Below are 23242 nucleotides of genomic sequence, written 5' to 3'. Positions count from 1 at the left end.
GGACCTTCTCAGGGCACCGCAAGTAATACTTGAACAGGGTCCACAAATTTTGGGGCTGGTTCGGGGGGAGGGGGGGATAAGGGAACTACATTATCTGGGCCCGTAAATTTTAAAGGGGTCCATCCAAAACCTTAATATTGCATTTAAGTTATTAAATTAACTTTTAATAATCGCAGAGGCTTTTTAACTCTCATATTTACATATGGGTATACACGAATACATACAAACAAAAGGCGAGGGGGGGGCTGTAATGCACTTTTTAACGTGATTCGCGTTGACTCTCGACGCCACTGCAGTTATGAAACGTTGTGTTTAGAGAAAGAAGTCGTCATAAAATTCCGTAGGGCATTGATGAAAAATAAACTATCCTAATACAATGTATTTCATAATATCTCAAATTTTAAGTGCTTATTTTTTAAAATTGTTGAAATTACCCACTCCTTTATGAAAAATCGGAAAACTACGAGTGCTTTTATTTTTGTCGAAATCTCTTGAGTAATATATATGACCATAATTAAAGGTTTCAGAATCGCTTTTTAAGAAAAGCAGTTTACAGTTATGTTTTCTCTTACGATGATTAATCATTGATTTTTGTCCATACCCTGTAAAATAATTTTCTCTTTCAGAAAAAAGAAAAATCCAAAGTGTAAGCGATATTATATTATCTGTTTCACAATGAGGATCCATACATTTACCTTGCCTGAGCTGGTTGACATGGCTCTATGTGTCCCAGAGAAGGGAGCAGTCAACTTTAACATTCTTCATATCATTCTTCATTCTTTTATCGAAGAACTTGGTCTGCAACAAGTTAAACCATGGTGCAGTATGGATCATCCGATTGTTATGAAATCGGCTTTATTACATTCACGAGCAAGAAAATATAAGGTCGATACAAGAAAAACAAAATCAGAACGTGATTTTGCCCATAGTGATGAAGATCTAGATGATTATTTTGAGGAAGACAAGATGCCTATGCCTGTAACAGAATATATATCACGAAGGTCTAGTGGACGAAGGACGTCTGATGTGGAAGGATCTGCACAAGCTCCATCGGAACATACAGAAGTGGAGGATACAGAAAGCCAACTGGATTATGCTGAAGAAGAAGTTGCAGAAGCTGCAGCTGAGCTACTTGGTGAAAAGGAGTTTGAATCGGAACCTCCTGAAGGAGAAGAAATTGAGCAATACGCTGAGGAAGAAGAAGGAAAGGGAAAAGAAGTAGAAGAAGAAGAAACAAAAAAAGAAGTAGAAGAAGGAAGACCAAGGCAATCTTCAAAGAGCTCTAGAGGGTCTGCGTATCCAGGTTATGATGCTATTCGGGCTGCTGTAAGTAAAAAGGGATCTGTAACCCAAAGGTCAACAATCATTAGTCAAATGTGGCAAGTTACTAATGCAAACAAAAGATTTGATGCATTAGAAGAAGGATTTTACAAGGTATTGCAATATTATTTTAACGAGCGAAAGTGCTATTTTTATTGATAGTTCCAATTCCATATTGCTCTAAGTAATTTCTCTTGTCGTTTGTTACAATTGGTGGGCAGAATTATGGAAACGTCTACCAAAATAGTAGGTGGTAGATGACTTTCATCAACCGGTGAAATACTACCACTTTGCTTATTGGAGGCTTGAAGTGGTGAAACCCATGTTTAGTCTCTAGAGCAAAGTTTCCGGCACCCCCCCCTCCCCCATACTTCTCCTTCAACCCATGCACGGTACTAAGTACTATAGGTTTTGAGACCTTTCGTGTTTGAGGTTTTCATAAAAAAAAAAAAAAAAAAAAAAAAGTATGAGTGTGGGGGTTAACCTACCCTGTGCAGCTAGAATGACAATGATATGACATGGTTCGCAGTACACGGGTTTCTAGAAATCTGGAATTAGTACAATTCGGCCACAAGTAAAGTTACCAAAATCACACAGATTGGATGACAGCAAGAGCAGTGCCTAGAACACCGTCATCCAGCCTGTGTTCTTGACATCTGTGGACGTTTATAATGTTCCTCCTAATCATCAATGTGAGATGATTAGGAGGAACATTATTTTGTTTTTGCCTTCGTGATCTTCGAACAATACTGATTTTGTGAAGTCTCGTATTGAGGTCCTATGAAGTACAACATTGTCATCCTGGAAGACTTATACTGTATTAGTATTACCGTAGTAGTACAGTAATACTAATACAAATTAAATGATGCAAGGAAACGTCTACCAAAAAACGTCTACCAAAGGAAGCGAACATTTTCGCATCTACAAAAAATAAAATAAAATAAAATAAAAAATAATAAATAAATAAAAAATCTTCTATCTTCTCACACTCAGCAGAGGCCTGGCGGCTAAATGGCCAGAAGAACAACGGTACACAACACTACTCATGTACAATATCCATACACTTTTAAATCTCTGGCTTTTACAGCGTACTGTATCACACGACAATGTAAACTACGCGGAGATGGGGAAAACTCCTGGTGCCGTTTGACCCCAAACACACTTTACACTTTTCACATCACCAAAAGGTAACCGTCCAATTCCACTTTAAACTTTACCAAACTTTCACCGTAACATTCTGACGGTAGTTTAGTCCAATGACCCAACACACAAAAGGTAAACTTCACAGTGGTGGACAGATATCCCCTCTTTTTCGACACGAAAAGGATGTAGTACGGCGCATCGGACATTATCACATTAGACCACTGCTTAGCAGTTTATGACATGCTCTCAGTACCACTGAACACTTGACGGCCGTTGGCGAGTGTTATAAGCGATTTGCTCACAAGAACCTAGTCATAGTATCTAGCTTTCTGCTGTTCCGTTTTGGCAGTTTTCTTGGCTAGAGGTTGCCCACGACGCATGTCGAATTCTGCATATGCTTTGGCTTCCTGTTGCTTATCTATTGTGCTTCACAATCCGGGTTATTGATCGGATATCCTTATTGCCAAGTATGTATTATTTATTGCCCCTGTTGCATTTCGATAAGATGTCTTTCACCAATTCTGAGCTCGCCTTCGAGAAAGTTCCTCGTGATGCATGAGTTGTTCTCTTTGTCACAAATGCTCGTGACAACCGAATTCTAACGATTACACTCATTCGATTTAACCGAGGACTGTTCACTGATCACTATCCTCGCACGTAATGCCGGCTTTGCAACACAACCTCTTTTGACATACAGGAGAAGAGGACGTCTAGAAGACTATTTGCATATGGCGCTAGCTGGTCACCTGTGGGTGTGATTTGTTTGTTTGTTGTAGGCTCATTAGCGACTTAGACCATATTGTACCATATATATTATGTCTCTAAATTGAATGTGTTCTGTGGCTGATTTGCTGTTTGCTAGAAGAAAAAGTTGAGTTTACTGGAGAAAAAAAAAACATACTATCCTTGCCTGAGACCGACTAACTGAGCCATGTTGTGATAAAATACCCATAAAAATTCCTCACGTCATCGACGGTACTCGAACTCTGGTCTTTTCCACCTGGTGTGGAGAGAACGGTGATTATATCAACACTGCTACCGCAAGGGCCACTGATCGTAGTTGAGCGCTCTAGTATCCAAGCGTTTCCATTATTCTATCCGTCAACTATAATTACATTTTAGAGTTTTATTATATTTCATTTGGATCGAAACCTCATTATAGTAGCATTTTTGTTTTACATTTTTAAATAATATTACTATATTCTTTTCTCTCTTTTTTTTTTTCTGTAGATAAGCGACTTGATGGACCATATGCTGGATGAAGTCGATTCTATTACTGATCGTGTAAGTGACATTTATATAATTTTCATTTCCATCTTTATTAATGATCGTTGTAATCAAGGCCCGGCTATGTCTTTATAGACCCTGGTAAAAACATAACTTTGTTCCAACCTCATAGGTCGCTTATGGTTTTGTTTTACTTCAACGGAGATAATTTTCCTGCCAAGTCGGTGGCTTCTAATCTCTGGGAAATCCTCACAGGTATCAAGTGGTCAGCACAATTACAAATAGTAGTTCCAATTTCTGAAATTCTTTCTAAAAAGTCAACGCCGCACAACATTTTTAATTATCATTAGCTGTATGGTGCAAGGAAGCCTGAGGCTTTTGTTGGAACAGGAAAAAAAAAAAAAAAAAAACCTGAGTTACCCAGAGAGAGAGAGAGAAAAAGAGAGCAAGAGTCAGAAGTAGAAGAAAGTCACCAAGAAAGAGAAGAATGATGATATCCAGCTCAGGACCATGGGTGTGTCAAGCCCATACTCACCATATGTGATCCCTTGGGGTTAATTAGTAAACGATGGCAGAAACTGTCTTCTTTCGCATAAACGAATCCTGTTCATATCTCCAGGTGAATTTTCCATGAATGCGATTTCCTTTGATTATAGATCACGACGATAAGTCTTTTAAGCCCGGATGCAAACAGGAAAATTCCGTCTCTTCCCAGCATATTTAATGGTATTATAGTTACTGTTTGCTAAAGTAATACAGTATAAGTAAAATAGATTTCTAGAATATATTACACAAGATTGATGAATCAGACCATCGATCGTCCAAAGCGCCTCTCGGCAACGGCACCTTAAAAACTGCTTTTGAGGTGGCGGTGCTCTCGGTAGGGAAAATGATGTCATTGTCCCTTCATATAAGACAACGGCGAGCTTGCATTTAGAATATTGTGTGCAGGTCTGGAGGCAGTACCTGAGGAGGGACATAGAACTTCTAGAAAAGGCTCAAAAAAGGAAATCTCATTGGCAAGGAGTGCTAATCGATGTCCATATGAAAAACGGCTTAAAAAGCGCGTACTGCAAAGATTGGCAACTTGTCGGGGGGGAAGCTGATATTATTATTATTATTATTAGCCATATGGTGCAAGGAAGCCTCAGACTTATGCTGCACCGGCCAAAAAAATTTTCTGAATTACCCAGAGAGAGAGAGAGAGAGAGAGAGTCAGAAGTAGAAGGGAATCACCAAAAAGAGAAGAATGATGATATCCAGCTCAGGACCCTGGGTGTGCCAATCCCATAATAACCAGATGTGAACCCCTGGTATATAAGGCCCTAAAGGGAATAAGTAAAAGGATCGAGGGAGGTATATTTTTTATCGATAAAACAAAGCAGAACCAGGGAGCACAAATACAAAATTTTGAGAAGCAACAGAAGTCTATATTTCATAATAAAGTTCCCTTTCGTGCAGCGTGTTGTTGATCATTGGAATGAAATACCTGCAGGAGTAGTCAAAGAGGAAAATTTGGTAAGGTTTATTGTATAGTCACTTTTTTGGCAAGAGGAAGAGTATGAGGGATAGAGAACTTGGTTTTTTTTTTTTTTTTTTTTTTTGGAAATACGTAATAAGTTCGCTTTGCTACCAACTCTGTTAGCTCTTCCCATGTGCGGCGTACACTTTTTGAAATGAATTCAGAGCTTACCGTTAATCACTTTTATCATCTATAATAGTTGCATATGTAATAGTCACACACAATTTCCTACATTCAGATGGGGTATGTGTGTGTGCAACAATTTTTGTAGGATATTATATACACTTGTATTTATATACCAGTAATCTATCTAGTATATCTGGGCGTTTTTCACTCTGATCGCGAAAATCTTGTAAGAGGATTGCATCTGAAAGGGCAGTAAAAGCAAAGTAAATAAATATTTACATATGTATAAGTAAATAACCATGTATTCAGGTATGAATTTATTTTTTTTATTTAATGTAATTACATAAAAAATTACGTTATTACATAACGTAAAAATTATTAATGGTTATCACTAATATATTGCTAATATATTAGTAATAATTATTATTACGTAAAAATTATTAGTTATTATTACAGGAATATAAATTAGTGCAAATGCATCATGTCTATAGCAGTGAATCAGCGCTAGACCAAGGTATTTCGGCACCCATTTATTAAGGATATATATTTCCCTCCCCATTCATTGTTGTTCTGTTTTTGGCGCCCCTTAAAGAATCGCGCCCTGGGCAAGGGCCCTGCTAGCACGTACCTTAATCCGGCACTGCAGTTAATTAACCGAAGCTATTATTATTATTGTTATTATTATTATGGCGCAAGGAAGCCTGAGGCTTATGCTGCACTAGTCAAAAAAAAGAAAAAAAAAAATTCTGAGTTACCCTGAGAGAGAGAAAGAGAGAGAGAAAAAACAAGAGTCAGAAGTAGATGGGAATCACCTAGAAAGAGAAGAATGATGATATCCAGCTCAGAACCGTGGGTGTGCCAAGCCTATAATCACCAGATGTGAGCCCATGGAGTTATGGTGGCATCGTTGCCACTATAATAATTTTGGTGAATTTACTGCGAATAGACATGATGCATTTGCGCTGACTTATATTGTCTTTAAATTTCCCCGCAATCTGAGGTTCCCCCCTCCCCCGAATTTTTATTAGTTATTATTACGAAAATTACATAATGTAATTATGTAATTTACGTTTTTTTTTGTGTAATGAACATGAATAATGATTTTTTTTTTGTTTATATGTTAATTATATACACAGAAATCATAAAATATTTTTGTTCATTGGTATTGTTTATAATTAAAAATTATAAAATGGCAGCTCTCCTAGGACAAGGTAGTGTATCACATCTAGAGAGTTTCATAAGTTTCTACATCAGAAAAGCTGAAGGTTTATTGGTACTGCATATTAATCTTACAATATTGATGGAGTGGGATTTCCATTGTTTAAATTATTGTAAATTGAAAAATTAGATAAATTATTTTTAAATATAATGATTTTTATTTTTATTTTTAGGTTGAGGATTTGAAAAGTAATGTAAGTAGAATTTTTGTTAATATTATATAAATTTAAACGCCTTTTTAACCACAGGGGCTTATATCTGGTGAGTATGGGCTTGGCACACCCAGGGTCCTGAGCTAGATGTCATCATTCTTCTCTTTCTTGGTGATTTCCCTTCTACTTCTGACTCTTGCTCGCTCGCTCTCGCTCGCTCGCTCTCTCTCTCTCAGAGTAATTCAGAATTTGTTTTTTAGCTGGTGCAGCATAAGCCCCAGGCTTCCTAGCTACTACTACTAATAATAATAATAATAAATTCGGAGAAGTTGCTCAATCATTGTCGATTACTGTAGCACAATCACATACAAGATACAACGATTAATTAATGTAAAATGGGTAAATTACGGAAACAGTTTGTTCGTACAACTTAATTAAGAGAAATACGGACAAATGAAATTAAAGGTCGTTACAGTCTCAGGCCATATGACGGGCACTTGAAAAGTTTTCTGGCTTACGTAGAAATAATGACGCAATCGGTAATTGATTTTACTTTCATTCAGCGTTGCCTCACTTAATGCAACGTTCCCTCATGCTTTTTAGACAATTTATGCAAAATCCACTGTTCTTTTTCTCTAACCACTCTTCAAACGTATGGATATCAATTTCGTCAGAAGGGTCGATTCATTTCTTTTCAGAAAGCAAGTACTAACCCAAAGTGGTTAGTTACATCGCGAGAATGATCTTCTCTAGTGACAACTGTTCATACCTTTTTTTAATAACGGCACTCCTAAGTAATTTATTTTATTTTGTGGCACCCCACTCAATTTTCTACCTGTTAGATCTGCTTCTCTCCCTGTATATTATATGTATATATACAGGGTGTTTCAGTTAAACGTTTCAGAACTTCTAAGAGGGGTAGGGTACATCCTGACAACTCGAAATCATATAGCAATGTGGGGTCGGAAATGCTTTCCTGAAGCGGTGTTGTGCACAGAAGCACCATAAAGAAAAGAGACCGTAAGTGAGAAATCGTTTTAATAATACATGAAAAGAAGCAAAAGGTACATGGATTAAAGTAAGTGTTCGAAGTTTCTTCCACGGGCTACAATGCACGCCTCCCATCTCCGACGCATGGACATCCGAATATTCTGGAATACTCCAGGCAGCGTGTCCAGACACAGAAACCGGAGGATTATGCACCTCGTATTGCTTTCGCACAGTGGTACCTTGGAAAATGTGCTACAAATCCCCTTTTTCCTGCTGAAGTGTTGTTTTCCGATGAGGCATCCTTCACAAGGGAAGGAATTTTCAACACGCAGAACGACCATATCTGGGCGGTCGAGAACCCGCATGCAATACGACGTCGTGCAGCACAGATTCGATTTTCGGTCAATGTATGGGCCGGTATTATGGGAGATCACCTCATCGGACCTTACCTGTTACCGTGTCGTCTAACCGGACCTATCTACTTGATCTTTCTGCAGCAAGTCTTGGAACAACTTTTGAGAGATGAACAGATTTCTGCATCGACGCAACAGACAATGTGGTTCCAACACGATGGAGCCCCTGCACATTATAGCGGAGATGTTCGTAACTACCTGGATGTCACATTTGGTCAACAGTGGATCGGACGTGGTGGTCCCGTGCGTTGGCCTGCTCGGTCACACGACCTATCATGTCTTGATTTTTATTTCTGGGGTCATATGAAATCGCTAGTTTATGACACCCCTGTTGACAATGCTGAGGAGCTGGTTGCAAGAATCGCAGTAGCTGCCGAAGAAATTCGAAATTCGCCTGGAGTATTCCAGAATGTTCGGATGTCCATGCGTCGGAGATGTGAGGCGTGCATTGTAGCCCGTGGAAGAAACTTCGAACACTTACTTTAATCCATGTACCTTTTGCTTCTTTTCATGTATTATTAAAACGATTTCTCACTTACGGTCTCTTTTCTTTATGGTGCTTCTGTGCACAACACCGCTTCAGGAAAGCATTTCCGACCTCACATTGCTATATGATTTCGAGTTGTCAGGATGTACCCTACCCCTCTTAGAAGTTCTGAAACGTTTAACTGAAACACCCTGTATATAATATTAACAAAATATGTTATATGATAGTTATTACAATAATATAACTATAAACAAAATTATAATTCATAATACAAATTATATATATACAGGGTGTCTCAAAAATATTGGTACAATCGTTTAGGGTAGGCAGGTAACATTTAAAGGAATGTGAATCGCATAGGAACACATAACCGGAAACGTAACCGTAAGTCGGTACACGGCGCTGTTCGTCAGTCCGTGAAGGGAAGATTTCTGGTTTACTCATTCAAGCAGTAGTCGCCGCAAGAAGAGCATGCTTCGATATACGAACTGTGAGCTGGCAGACATGCACCCAGTGTACGGATTAGCAGAGGGCCCACACGTTGTGCGCCCCCATGCGGCACAACATCGCTTCGCAATAAATGTGTGGGCAGGTATGGTCGGTGACTGCTTAGTCGGCCCATACCTGTTACCATCCTGCATGAATTCTGCTAAATATCGGATCTTTCTTGAACAAGTTCTACCAGGGTTACTTGACGATGTTCCACAAAATGTGAGACGCAACATTTGGTTTCAACATGACTGGGCGTCTGCCCATTATGGAAGGTGTGTTTGTGACCATTTGAACAGGCATTTTGAGCGTCGATGGATTGGCCAGGGTGGACCCGTTGCCTGGCCCCCACACTCTCCTAATTTATTGAGCCTTGATTTCTTTCTGTGGGGGGCCCTCAAATCTTTCGTGTATGAATCGCCTGCGGAGACGGAAATGGATCTCGTGGCAAGACTCGTCTGCGCTGCTGCTACTGTCAAAGAAACTCCAGGTGTGTTCGACCGTGTCCGCCAATCCATGCTGCATCGGTGTCATGCATGCATCGCATCTCATGGTGGAACCTTCGAGCATCTGTTGTAACATCATGAAATGCATCCATCTCGTACTCCATTGTTAATATTATGTCAAATAAATGTTTGCCACTAATTACTGTCTTGTGTCATTTCTGCTTCTTGTGCCTCTGCTACTACTTTCCTGTGATGTTTCCGGTTATGGGTTCCTATGCGATTCACATTCCTTTAGATGTTACCTACCTTCCCTAAACGTTTGTACCAATATTTTTGAGACACCATGGATATATATATTATAATTTTATTCTTTATATAGAGGTATTAAATAAACATCAATTATAGATCACCACAAAATTAAAAAGATACCATACACCTTTTTATAATGAAATAAATATATAAATTAAAATAAACAAATAAGTTTAAGTACTGGGTAACTTAAACCCAAATTAAGTGGCACCCCTTCCGGCACCCTGGTTGAAAACCACTACCCTAAATAGTTGGTTGTTTTGTGGTGCCTAGCGAGAGTTGCAACAATGAGTGTTGGCTTGAAACTTGAAAAGGAAGGAGCCCTTGAAAGTTTTTGCATTTGCAATAGATAAGTTATAATAAAACTCCTGAATGGTTTCAGCAGGACCGAATTTAAATTCGGTCCTGCTAAAACTATATTCCTATATATCATTGACAATACATGGTGTATTGTCAATGATATATAGGAATATAGTTGTGACCCTAAGCTATAACAGATATGAGGCCCTTCTCTCTCTCTTACAGTTCACCTGTGACAATATTAAAAAAGGATTTTTTTTTAAGATGGAGCGAGGCCCTTGTAATGTGAGGCCCTTATCTGCGGCGCCTCCGTAGCCAGGTGGGAAGGAGCAGCAGTGCGTAGCACATGCTTGTTGATTAGACCGGGGTTCGAGCCCGTCACCACCAAATACGGAGGATGTGGAAAGGTCAGGGAATGACCACCGCATATCGCGGAGCAATATGGCCTTAGTTGCTAATGCTCCTAAAAACCAAATAACTAACTAACTAACCCTTATCTGCAGCTTGTTTAAAGTTGTTCTTGAAGTTCTCTGAGCAGTGCAGATGGGCTGCAAGAGTAGCTCATGGTGTATTGTCAATGATATATAGGAATTTTTCTAGCAGGGATAAGGAGGTGATTATTCCCTTGTATAAGGCAATGGTCAGGCCACACCTAGAGTACTGTATACAGGTCTGGAGGCCTCATTTCAAGAAGGATGTAGACCTGCTGGAACGAGTACAGAGAAGGGCAACAAGATTAGTGAATGGAACAAAGGGGTGCTCTTACGAAGAAAGGCTTAAGTTTTGCAAATTACAGTGTCCGGAGACTAGGCACCAGCGAGGTGATCTGATAGAGGTGTATAAAGCCTTGAATGGTTTGAGCATGCTCAATGCTGATGGGATTCTTCCTCTCGCTCAAAATAATCACCTGAGAGGGTGATTATTCTGAGCGAGAGGAAGACAGATGTAGGATAGATGTGCGGAAATTTGCCTTTAGCCAGCGGGTGGTTGGTTGGTGGAACCGACTTCCATCCCTTGTTGTGGAAGTTGATAGCCTAAATAAGTTTAAGGCTCAGCTGGACAGGTATTTTGAACGAACAGAGGGGTGAAGTGGAAGTGGTGTTTTTTTTTTTTTTTTTTTTTCTTTTTTTGGCTGATGCTGCATAAGCTTGCTTTCTTGCATCAAATGCCTCTACTAATGCTAATGCTAAATCTGGCCCTGGGTCTGAAATTACAAAAACGCAGGTGCCTCCGTAGCCAGGTGGGAAGGAGCAGCAGTGCGTAGCACACGCTTCTTGATTAGACCGGGGTTCGAGCCCGTCACCACCAAATACAGAGGATGCGGAAAGGTCAGGGAATGACCACCGCATATCCCCGGAGCAATATGGCCTTAATTGCTAATGCTCCTAAAAACCAAATAACAAACAAACAAACAAACAAAAACGCAAATAATGCATTTTCCCATACTGATGTACACTGAGTGTTCACTGAATTATGACCACCTACCTAATACTTCGTAGGTATTAGTTTTTGCCCTCAGTACAGAAGCTATCCGAAATGCCATTGATTCAACAAGATGTCAGAAGCGTTTGGGAGGTATGGCCAACCAAGCTGCGTCTAATGTGGTCAGCAATGTAAGTATGGAGGTGATTGGTGTATCCAGAATCCTGATATGCCTTTCCATAGTGTCCCACAAGTGCTCTATGGGATTGATATCGGTGGAGTTCAGAAGCCAATCGATATGCTGGAAGTCAGAACTGTGTTCCTCAAACCGTTCCTGCACAATAAGTGCCCAATGGCCCGGTGCATTGTCATCTTGGATGACACCATCACCATTCGGGAAGAAATATAGCATAGCGGGGTGTACATAGTCAGCAAGCAGTTGATGCTAGCAGAGATCACTGGTACGTTGTTCCACGTGAACCAGGGGTCCAAGTTCCTGCCAGTGAAACATGCCCCACACCATACAACCACGTCCACCAGCCTGCACTTTTGATACCATGCATGATGGATGAAGAGCCTCATGTTGTTGATGCCAAATCTGTACATGACCATCCACAGTGTGGAGTAAATAATATGACTCATTCGACCAGCACACCTTCCAGTCTTCTAATGTCCAACTTGCATGCCTTTGCACCAGGTGAGTCTTTTACGCTGATGAACCTTGGTTAGGTGATGATGCCATAGGGTCTGCTGGCATAGCCCATACGTGCGAGTGTGTGATGCATGGTCATGGGCCAACTACCCAATACAACATGGGCCAATCCGGCCCATGTTGTATTGGGTAGTCAACTCTTGAACAGTGCTGTGCCTGTTCACTTGTACGAGTCGTCAGACCTGGTGCTCACTTTTAACATCAACCTTTCACTGACATTTGCAGTTTTGCCACGGGGTCATTGTTTGACCATTTTGATGCCAGTCCTGGTACACTTTAACAGTGGTGGCTCTCGAACATTCCTACAGTTTAGCCGTTTGGGAAATCAAGGCACCAGCTCGTCGAGCATCCACAATCTGTCCTTAATCAAAGTCCAATAAATCCTTCCTTTTACCTATCATGCTCAGAATTTTACTACCTACTGAACCACTGACACTTTATCTATGCTACATAGGTCGACTAACTCTGCACACTCTCGTATGTCACGTGGTCAACGGGTTGCATTCAGTTTTCATAGGGGTGGTCCTAATTCAGTGATCACTCAAGTGTATACTGAAAATGCAACTGACGGAGGGGAATACAGTACATTTTTATACTATGAATGAAATCAGGGGCATGTTCAGGGGTGGGCAGAGGGGGGAATATTCCCCCCTAACTAAAAATTAGAATTTAAAGAAAAAATCCAAGAGGCATTCTACAAAAAAAAAAATGCTGGTCACCATGCCCCCCCCCCTCCCTTACGATGACACCTGGATATGCCACTGAATGAAATATTCATATCCTCAAACTTAAAAACGTTTTAAGACTTCAGAAAGTCAGATCAATGCTTAAAATGCGAGGTGTAGCTAGAAAGTTACAGAAATGATTTCACTCATAAGTTAAAATTCATCCTACCAATTATTTAGTTTTGTCGCCTTCAAATATGCTTTCATTTATGCACATAATAAAGTAATATTTATTTGTTTAATTATAATGCCTTCAAATACATAAAACTATTCATATAAAACAATTTAAAATACAGGTCTATTCCTATGCAAAATAAAGTACAAAATACATTTTCAAATTTCCCTCCTCCTTAGTTGGATGCCTGAAACTATTTTTGTCTTTCATTACATCAAAGAAATTCATGTTGATGTTAGTGTTAATTCTTAATCCCCTTCAAGTGTTCTTCAGTTAATTATCACCTGAGATTTTGCAGCCTACAATTTTGATTTTCCTTCTTCCTTATTTTTTAGACTGCCTGACAAAATTAATAGAACAAAATGTTTTTCATGAATATTTTATTGTGAATAGTACTGCCGAAAGCAAATATTTGATATAATAGGCGTCCCAGCATGCAAATTCCAAGTATCCAACAATAGAAATCTATCTACTGCCTTAAAGAGCCGCACATTATGCAAATTATTCATGCCTATGAAAACAAAGTTGTGACCATATCACTTCAATCCACCTTTTAGGCTCGCTCAGTGGGATAGCCACATCTCCAATACTCAAGATGGCAAGTCGTCGTTTAGATGAGTCTTTAAGATGGTGGGCCATTGGATGACTTGAAGCTGGGCAGTTTCAGGCGGAGCTGACACATTGGCTCAATGAGTCATGCAGTGTCATCTTGGCACTGTGGAAGCAGTTTGATCTGAGGAACTTTTATGGGCTTTTTTCACAATGTGGCTGAGTTAGTCAGTCTCAGGCATAGTTAGAAAATTCTTCCCCATAACTCGGGTTTTTCATCCAGAAAAAACAGGCAAATCAACCAGAGAACATGCACAATTTACAGACACAATATATGTGGGCAGATGAAATAACTTTCTGGGTGTCCCAAATGAAATAGTTTTTTTTTTTTTTATGGAAGCAGTTTTGGGAGACAGGAACCATTACAACAAGAGCAGCCCATGGTCGCCAGGGAGCTACGTCAACCAGAACAGACTGCTTCTGGCTCTAACAGCAAGACGGATCCCTATGATGTCTTGTTATCTACTGTCTCTTCAGGTTGCTACGGCCACAGGCGAAAACATTTTCAACCCAACTGTGTTAAGAAGGCTCAGTTCAAGTGGACTACATGCAAGGAAGCCAGGGTTTGTATCCCATTAATCCCAAACCACTGCAGAGCTCGTCGAAACAGGAGCCATGAACATGTGATTTGGAGCCCTGACAAATGGGGTACAGTTCTGTTCTCTGAGTCCCGTTGTAGCCTACAAACAGATTCTAGACATTATTTAACCTGGACAGAATGAGGAATGTGGTATCATCCCTTCAACATCAGAGAAAGGGACAGAGTGGGACGGTGTTCTCGTGTGGGCCCGAATAATGATTACTGCCTGTACCTCTCTTCATGTTTTTGATAGGGGTACTGTAATTGTGAAAAGGTACTGAGAACCTTTTCACAATTACAACCTTTCCTTGAATCCCATGTGTGACTTTTTAGGTGTGCGGTAGGCCTAGATTTTCTTTTCATGCATGACAGCATCATTGCACATAGTGCTCAAGTGGTGAAGGAATATCTTTAAACTGAAGATATCACATGGCTACCGCAGCTAGCATAATCGCCATACTTAAATCAGATCGAGCATGTGTGGGGTGCCCTTAGGCTTCTCATTGCACGTGGACACCCAACTCCTTGGTCACTTGATGGGCTAGGATGTGCGCGCGGGTGTAAGAATGGAGTTTTTCCACAGAACCTTATAGATACCTTTATGTTGAACATCATTCACCACTATCATGCCTGTTTAGCTTTTTGGAGGGATCATATGTAGTACTGATGTCATGTGACCATATTTTTGAGCATCTTGTATTGACTTTTGTAATGTGACCTTTTTGGTAATTCTTATACATCCCCTATAAATGTTCTTTATACCTGTCCGAAGTTTCTAGCTGTTTTCTCATTTCATCATTATTCTATGGTAAACCACCATACCAAATTTTGTCCCACTTCATCTCAAACTGCACGAGTTATATCACATTTTCCACATGTTCTGCTAATATTTTGTCAATCGGTGTAGTTGGAAGTGGTAGTCTAGGTGTGGCTATGAAGTTCCAGAATGATTTGTATAATATTGAATTGCAAATTACTCACTTCTATCCTTATCAAAGCATTTCCATTGAGTAGTTTTCTTGCCCTCACGGGTCGCATAGTTAGTATAATCACTGTCTTCTCCATGCCAGGATGAAAATGCTGGCTTCCAATCCCATCAATGACATTAGAAATTTTTATGGGCTTTCTTCACAATTTGGGCTCAGGTAAGGGAAATATTTTTTCTCTGTAAATTCTGTAGGGTTTTCGTCCATAAAAACAAGCTTGTTTGTTATTTGGTTTTTAGGAGCATTAGCAACTAAGGCCATATTGCTCTGGGGATATGCAGTGGTCATTCCCTGACCTTTCTGCATCCTCCGTATTTGATGGGCAGGGGCTCGAACCCTGGTATAATCAAGAAGCGTGTGCTACGCACTGCTGCTCCCGCCCATCTGGCCACGGAGGCGCCTAAAAACAGGCAAATCGACCACAGAACATACACATTTTACAGGCGTAATGTATATAGCGCATTATGGTCTAAGTTGCTGATGTGCCTAAAACTCTACAACAACAACAACCCACTAGCTGAAGGCATGAGCAGTTCTCCATAAAGCCATATCTTCTGACATGACTAGAAGTATTTCTGGAACTAATTTTATTGACGTCGATTTTAGGCCTTTGACCTATGTCACTGGACTTCTTCCAAAGACCAAAATGAACCCCTTTCAGTGAAGTTTGATGGAAAAAAATAGATTGCATGAGCTAACTCACAGGATTAAGGGAATTGTTTCATGTAATGGAGCCATATCTGTCAGAAACTGCAATGCAGTTTCTGACAGATATGGATGACAGCACATTAGCTCACATCACTTTGTTGATTAGTTTCAGGTATTCCACACTTTCAGATGGAAAAATGAATACTTCAGATGCAATGTTCTCTGTTCTACCAATTTGGCTCAGTCCTCATGGGTAGCAGAGTGGTTATAATCACCTTTTCCCCCACATTGGATGGAAAAGGCCCAGATTAGAATTCCATCAATGACAGGAGGAACTTTAGTGGGCTCTTTTCAGTCGGTCACAGGCAAGAACTGCAAGGTTCCCCCATTACCTTGGGGAGGGTCAATTGAACATTCACACATTTGCAGAGCTTTGTCATCATCACAGAGATTCGCTGGGTATAACCAGAGTGTGTAGGACTGTTGCCACTGATGTGCTGTGCGTCCTGGTTGGGAAATTGACAGCGGAATTGGTGGTGGCACGTTATGCTCTGTACTTTGCCTTGAAGAGAGGGATTTCCAGGGTGATATTTGGTGTCAGGTCGTGCCCGGTGGGGTAGGCTGCTGTGATGCCTGATTTACCATCTGAATGAAGGTGAATCAATGATGAATTGGTAGCCATATGGGAAATGCAATGGACTAATTCTGAGAAGGGTCGGCATTTATATGCTTTTATGCCTTCAGTTCGAGTTGTGATCGGGGAACGACGTTCTTGGCTCCGGTTCAGGTTTGCAGCGTGTGCTGTTCTCATTGGACATGGCCTGAGATCAAGGCTGTTTCAATTGGGTTTGTCTCCAACGAGGCTGTGTGCTTGGGAGTGCCGGAGACTGGCCTCCACATGGTGCTCGATTGTCCATATTACTTGGACCTGAGATTTCAGCTGGAGCGAGGGACACTCGCTCTTACTATAGGAAATCTAAAGGAATTGTTTACTGACAAAATTGCTTATGGATATTTTATCCAGTTTTGTAAAATGGCCTATTTAAGGAGCAGAGAATTGAGATAGTAGTGACCTACTCCCCGTGGTGGGGACAGTAACTTGTGGTGGGGCGTGATTGGACCATCCCCTCTGCGAGGCTAAAGGTCGATCAATTTCTTAACACAGTTATTTGTTATTTGAGTTGACCAGTTGGTCCCTGTATTAACCCACTAATAGAAATTTGTGGTTTAAATGCAGTTGAGAACTAAGATGCATATGAGTGAGAATCTGGGTGGTGTCTTAGGATGAATGCTCATTCAAATGACAAATGACTACCTTCTCCCCGAAACTCTGGTTTAACTTTCAGAAAAATAGGCAAACTGAAAACAACAGAGAACATATGCAGTTTATATATGTAATACATGTTGGTAGGTTCTTGGGTAACTGTAATATGACATTTTTTTTTTTATTACTGATTTGACTCCATCTGACTCCTTTGAATTCTCAAGCATTAAAACATCGCTGAACAGACACATTTTGGGTTTTTACAGTATCAAGGGTATTAAACTGGAGTAGTTTCAGTAATACTTCTAATCAAGGAAGAAGAGAATGGCTTTGTGGAGAGCTCTCCAAGGGAACTGCTTTGATGGGGAGAAAAGCAAATAATTGGCATTTCAATATTAACTTAATAAGTCATTCTAGAATAGGGTTTTAGGTGCATCAGCAACTTAGGCCATATTGCACTGTATATATTATGTTTGTAAATTTCATGTTTTCTATGGTCTATTTGCTGGACAAAAACCCAAGTTTCTGTGAGAAAAAACCAGGATACTTTCACCTGAGACTGTATAATTCAGCTCTGTTGTGTAAAAGATCCATAAAAATTTCTCGTGCCATTGACGAGATTTGAACTCAAGTCTTTTGCATCCAATGTGGAGAAGACAGTGATTATACCAACTGTGCTATCCATGAGGGTTATTACTGGAACTAAACAGTAATGAAGAAGCAAATTCGAAAATGAGAGCTGCAAAAATCTCAGGAAATGATTAACTGAAGAACACTTGAAGGAATTCAGAATTTTGCCATTAACACAAAGATGAACTTTTGTGATGCAATGAAAGAGAAAGTTTCAAGTATTCCACTAAGGGCAGGCAGTTTCAAAGTTTATTTTTTACTTAAGCATAGAAGTAGAATGATATTTTATATTATTATTATTAGCTATATGGTGCAAGGAAGCCTGAGGCTTATGCTGCACCAGCCGAAAAAAAAATTTCTCTGAATTACCCTGAGAGAGAGAGAGAGAGAGAGAGAGAGAGAGAGAGAGGTTTTGAAAGTATTATAAGTAAATAAATGATGCTTTATTGTGCACAAAGTCAACGATTATTTATGTCAATGGGTTTTCATCTTGTAATTAGATAATTTTAATATATATTTTTTTCTACTAGCCTCATGATGACTAATATATTTAGATGTAGCCCATGTTCTAGAAAGGTTGTACACTCCTGTTTTGCAGCTTCCTCAGATTTAACATTATTATTAAAAAAGAAAATTAAAATGTTTTCATTTAAAGGTTTTTAAGTGAAAGTTTTAAAAGTTTTCCAGTTCTCATTATGATCATTTATGATAATTGAAAGTTATTGAAACTCGAAAAAAAAATATATATATATATATATATAAAATAATAATAATCAGTTAAAAATTATGAGAATACCCAGTTTTCTTAAATTAGACAAAGTTCTGTGTTTTTTTCCCCTGACTTTTAAATAAGACCCCCACTGACTGACCTTTGAAGATGCAAAATAAGAATATATTTTAGCATAGTATTGAAGTTTAGTTTAGAAGGTTTAGTATGTTCCATTGATAATTGCAATCATAATAATAATATGGTTTCCTATAGAAAGCCAATTTGGATGAATTCGAAGATGCTCAATCCCGATTGATAAAAGTGGAGGTGAGTGAGCCTTATTCAAAAAAATGCAAACTTAAGATTTACAGAAGAGCATAGTATGAATAAAAATTTAGAGCAATTAATAAAACTAATAATACTTCATTAAACAAGCAGTTTAACATGACAAGGTTTGATGTTAAACTGTTTATTGCCAGGGTTTGGTGATTAACTTCTCCTGATTTTTGGCTCTTACTGCATAACATATAAAGTGTAAGAAAATTATATGTTCATTTATAAATGTTAAGAAAGTTCACATTTTAGATATATCTCATCAGAACCTGTCGAGATCAATAAATTTGTGCAGACGTCTAGGAATGAACTAACTCATAAAATTCAACAAAAATACAATGGATGTGCATGCCATGGAAAAGCATGCCCTTGAGTATTGCATACAGGTCTTGGGGGGCATCATTTTAGGAAGGATGCAGATCTGCTGGAATGGGTGCACAAAAGGATGCTCTTACCAAGAAAGGTTTAGGTCTGCAAATTGCAACATTTGGAAACTAGGTACTTGTGAGGTGATCTGACTGAGGTGTTTATGGCTTTAAATGGACTGAGCAAGCTCAATGCTGATGACATTCACCCTCTTTCTGAGACTATATATATGTGGAGACAAATTCAAACTGAGGGAAAACAGTTGCGACGGTTGCAAGACAGATGTGTAGAACTTTGCCTTCAGCCAGGGGATAGTTAATTGTTGGAATAAACTTCCATCTGCTGTTATGAATGTTGGTAGTTTGAATAAACTCAAGGAAGAACTAGAAAAACTGTTGGAGGGGATGGACAAGTGAGGTGGGACATTTTTTTTTTTTTTTTTCTGGCTGAGGCTTTATAAGCTTGCTTTCTTGCATTATTTTCCAATACTAATACTAAAACAAACATCAACTCATGAAAATGATATAAATTTCATACTATGAATAAAGCATTATACAAGGTTTATGAAGGGGCGTGACCACAACTTAATGTTACAGAGCTCTCACATGTTACTAGTAAGGTTATTCATGACATCATTAGGCACCAAATTCCATTCCTCTTTGAAGGCAAATTTCAGCTCATATAGAGATTCCAAGGAAGGATGGAAACTTGCACTTTATCCTCAAAAGTGCTCTGCATTTTCTATAAGTTTCAAGTGTAGGGATGTGATAGGTGACTCCATTTTCTAGGTGTTTTCATTTCTAGAAATTCATCAATTTCTGGAAATTCTTAGCCTCTGAATTTCATCTGTATATCATTGAGCAGTCAAGGTTTGAAGACTTGGAGGGATGTGTAGCAATTAATGGTGATTCTTTCCCAGATCATAATTGCTCCATACAAAAACTATCCTTTTCCCATAAGTTGAAGCACTAATCTTGCTTACCGCATTCTCTCTAGATGCGAGTTAACTCAGCCACGAAATAAAAAAAATTGACATATTAGTGCCACCATCTGGCCACGTGTAATATGTCCATAAATTGCATGTGTTCTTTGGCCAATTTGACTGTTTTTCTGGATGAAAAACACGAGTTTCTGTGGGAGGGACTTTGCTGTCCATGCCCGAGATCAACTAACTCAGCCACGAAATAAAAAAAAAAAAAAAAAGTCCATAAAATTTCCTTGCATAATTGAAGGAATTTGAACCCGAGCCTTTTCTACTGGTGTGGGGAGGTCAGTGATTATAATTACTGCGCTACTTGCATGGACTGGACTGGACAGTTACTAAAATGTTTTGAGCCATGTATATGGCAATGTGCTATGATGTTGTTGTTGTTGTAGTGGGGTTTTAGGAACACCAGTGACTAAGGCAGTATTGTTCCATGTATACTGTCTGTAAATTGCGTGTGTTCTGTGGTCTACTTTCTGTTTTTCTGGATGAAAAATCAGAGTTCCCGGGAGAAAAAATCGTGCTACCCTTGTCTGATACTGACTAACTTAGCCACATTGTAAAAAATGGCCCATTAAAATTCTTCGTGTCATCAGCGGGACTCGAACTTAGGACTTTACCACCTGGTGTGCAGAGGACGGCAATTCTTCCAAGTGTGCTATCCTGCTTCAGTTTTGGTATGTGCTAAGGCAAATAGTGTCATGAGTTGCCATTATATTATGTTTGTAAAAGCATGTGTTCCTTGGTCAGTTTTACTATTTGCTGAACGAAAAATGAAAGTTTTTGGGAGATAAAACTATGCAGTAATCTTCAAAGACTTGACTGACTTGGCTAGGTGAAAAAATGGGGGGGGAGGAGGAATGAAAAATAAAATAAGTTCTGGAGTTTGCAGTTCAATCTGCTATCCTGGGTGCTTAATTAGGTAAGAATAAAAGTTAATCTTACTTTGATGGGAATTAAGCTAGCCCTTTTTTATAAAATATAGTAGAATAGCAACAGTAACCTCTGTCTTAGCCACAAGAGTGCATTATTATGCAACGAAATGACACTGTCATCTCATGAATCATTAAATGAGCTTAGATGATTCATGTAATTTTTTGAGTTGACTGTATCACCTCTACATAAGGCTGGCCAAGCACTGGCAAATGGGGCACTTACCCCAAGCAAATTTCTTAAGGCATAAATAAAAAATAAGTTGCAGAGGTGAAGTACGAGCTACTTACCCCAGGAGCTTCTAATGCTTTGAAAAGCCTTGAATTTCTTTAGTCATGGTGATTAGCATTAGCATTAGTAGAGTCATATGATGCAAAAAAGCAAGCTTATATAGCATGAGCCAAAAAAATCCTTCCTGTTTCACCTATCCATTCATTTCAAAAGTTTGTCTAGTTCAGCCTTGAATTTATTTAAGCTGTCAACTTCCACAATGACAGATGGAAGTTTGTTCCAGCAATTAACCACCCACTGGCTAAAGGCAAATTTCCGCACTTCTATTCTGCAACCGGCTTTCCTCAATTTGAATTTATGCCCCCTCAGGAGCAGAAATGACAAAATGACAGCTTTATGTCGCTGTCATTTTGAATAAGGAATGTTCAAGGTCTCTTCTTGGATACAGTCCTATTAATAGTAGAATGATGACGGTTAGACTTCAGAGCCAGCCAGTAAATCTCACAGTTTTAGTTGCATATGCACCAACCAGTGGTGGATTGAGGATAGTTGGGGCCCCTAGGCAAATTATATTTGGAGCCCCCCAAAAAATAATAATAAAAAAAAAAGAATAAAAAATAAATAAAAGTTAGGTGGCAAATAAATGAGATTTTGTACTTTTGAATTTTTTTGCTTAAATTAATCAAGATTTTTATGATGTTTACTGAAAACATTAATCTATTTTAGAACACTATAGGAAAATGTCTTGGCTTGGGGCCCCCCCAAAGCCTGGGGCTCCTAGGCACGTGCCTCATTGCCTTAATGGGTAATCCACCACTGGCACCAAATCAACATCCACAGATGAAGGTATGGATATTTATTATGAAAATCTCCAATCAGCTCTTGATCTGGCCCCAAAAAAGGATGTTTTGATACTTGTGGGTTATTTTAATACAAAAGTAGGCAAGACAGTTTCTTCTAGTCTGGAATGTGGTAGGTTTGATCTTGGCACTAGAAATGAATGGGGTGAAAGTTTAATTGAATTTTGTCATCTGAACAGTCTTGTCATATGTAACACCTGCTTTCAGCAGCACTCAAGAAGGCTCTACACATGGAAATCTCCTGATCATAAAACAAAGAATCAGATTGATTACATCCTTATGCAACAAAGGTGGTGTTCCAGCATAATCACAGCAAAAACGCTTCCTGGAGCAGATTGTGGCAGTGATCATCAGCTATGCCACATCGTTCTCAAGCTGAAGCTGAAAAAGATCACGAATAAGGTTTTCCCTAGACGATTGGATGTAGAAAATATTCCAAATGATTATATACTTGAAACAGGCAATTGTTTTCAAGCTCTATTAGAACTAAATGACGATATGCTGCCTGAGGAAATGTGGGAAAATACAAAAAGCATTATTAAGGATTCAGCAAATAGATACATTAGAGAAAGGTCAAAAATCAGGAAGCCATGGATTACAGAAGCCACTTTTAAACTTATTGAACAGAGAAGAACTGCAAAAGCCCAGGGTGTACAAGGAAACGAAGAGTATCAGGAGCTAAGCAAAGTCATCAAGTGCTGTTTAAGCCAGGACAAATTGGATTATATCAATCGAAAGTGTAAGGAAATCGAATACCACAACAAATGAAACAACACTAAGAAGATGTGTGATGTAATTAAGTCCTTAATATAAAGACAAAAGTTCTGACCAAAACTTAATGTAATTAAAGCCTCTAAAGGGGAAATTTTAACAGAGGAGAACACAATTAAAGGAAGGTGGAAAGAATACTGTGAGCAGCTCTTCCGAGCACC

At 39.2% G+C, this 23242-nt stretch overlaps 1 protein-coding gene across 1 annotated transcript in view; it reads left to right on the top strand.

The window, feature by feature from the left end:
- The first annotated feature begins 6527 nt into the window (after positions 1 to 6527).
- The window catches only part of LOC150089962 (uncharacterized), a 100176-nt gene continuing 83461 nt past the window's right edge, over positions 6528 to 23242 (top strand). The window contains exons 1-3 of the mRNA XM_090390145.1: positions 6528 to 6611; positions 6730 to 6750; positions 18876 to 18929. Coding sequence (XP_090246271.1) covers positions 6528 to 6611; positions 6730 to 6750; positions 18876 to 18929 — 159 coding nt within the window. The remainder of the gene's footprint in view (positions 6612 to 6729; positions 6751 to 18875; positions 18930 to 23242) is intronic.

The sequence above is a fragment of the Mastigoproctus giganteus genome, chromosome 2, assembly GCF_048544385.1.
Source record: "Mastigoproctus giganteus isolate SK-2022 chromosome 2, ASM4854438v1, whole genome shotgun sequence".
NCBI lineage: Eukaryota > Metazoa > Arthropoda > Arachnida > Uropygi > Thelyphonidae > Mastigoproctus > Mastigoproctus giganteus.
This window is presented reverse-complemented; position numbering and strand designations above follow the sequence as displayed.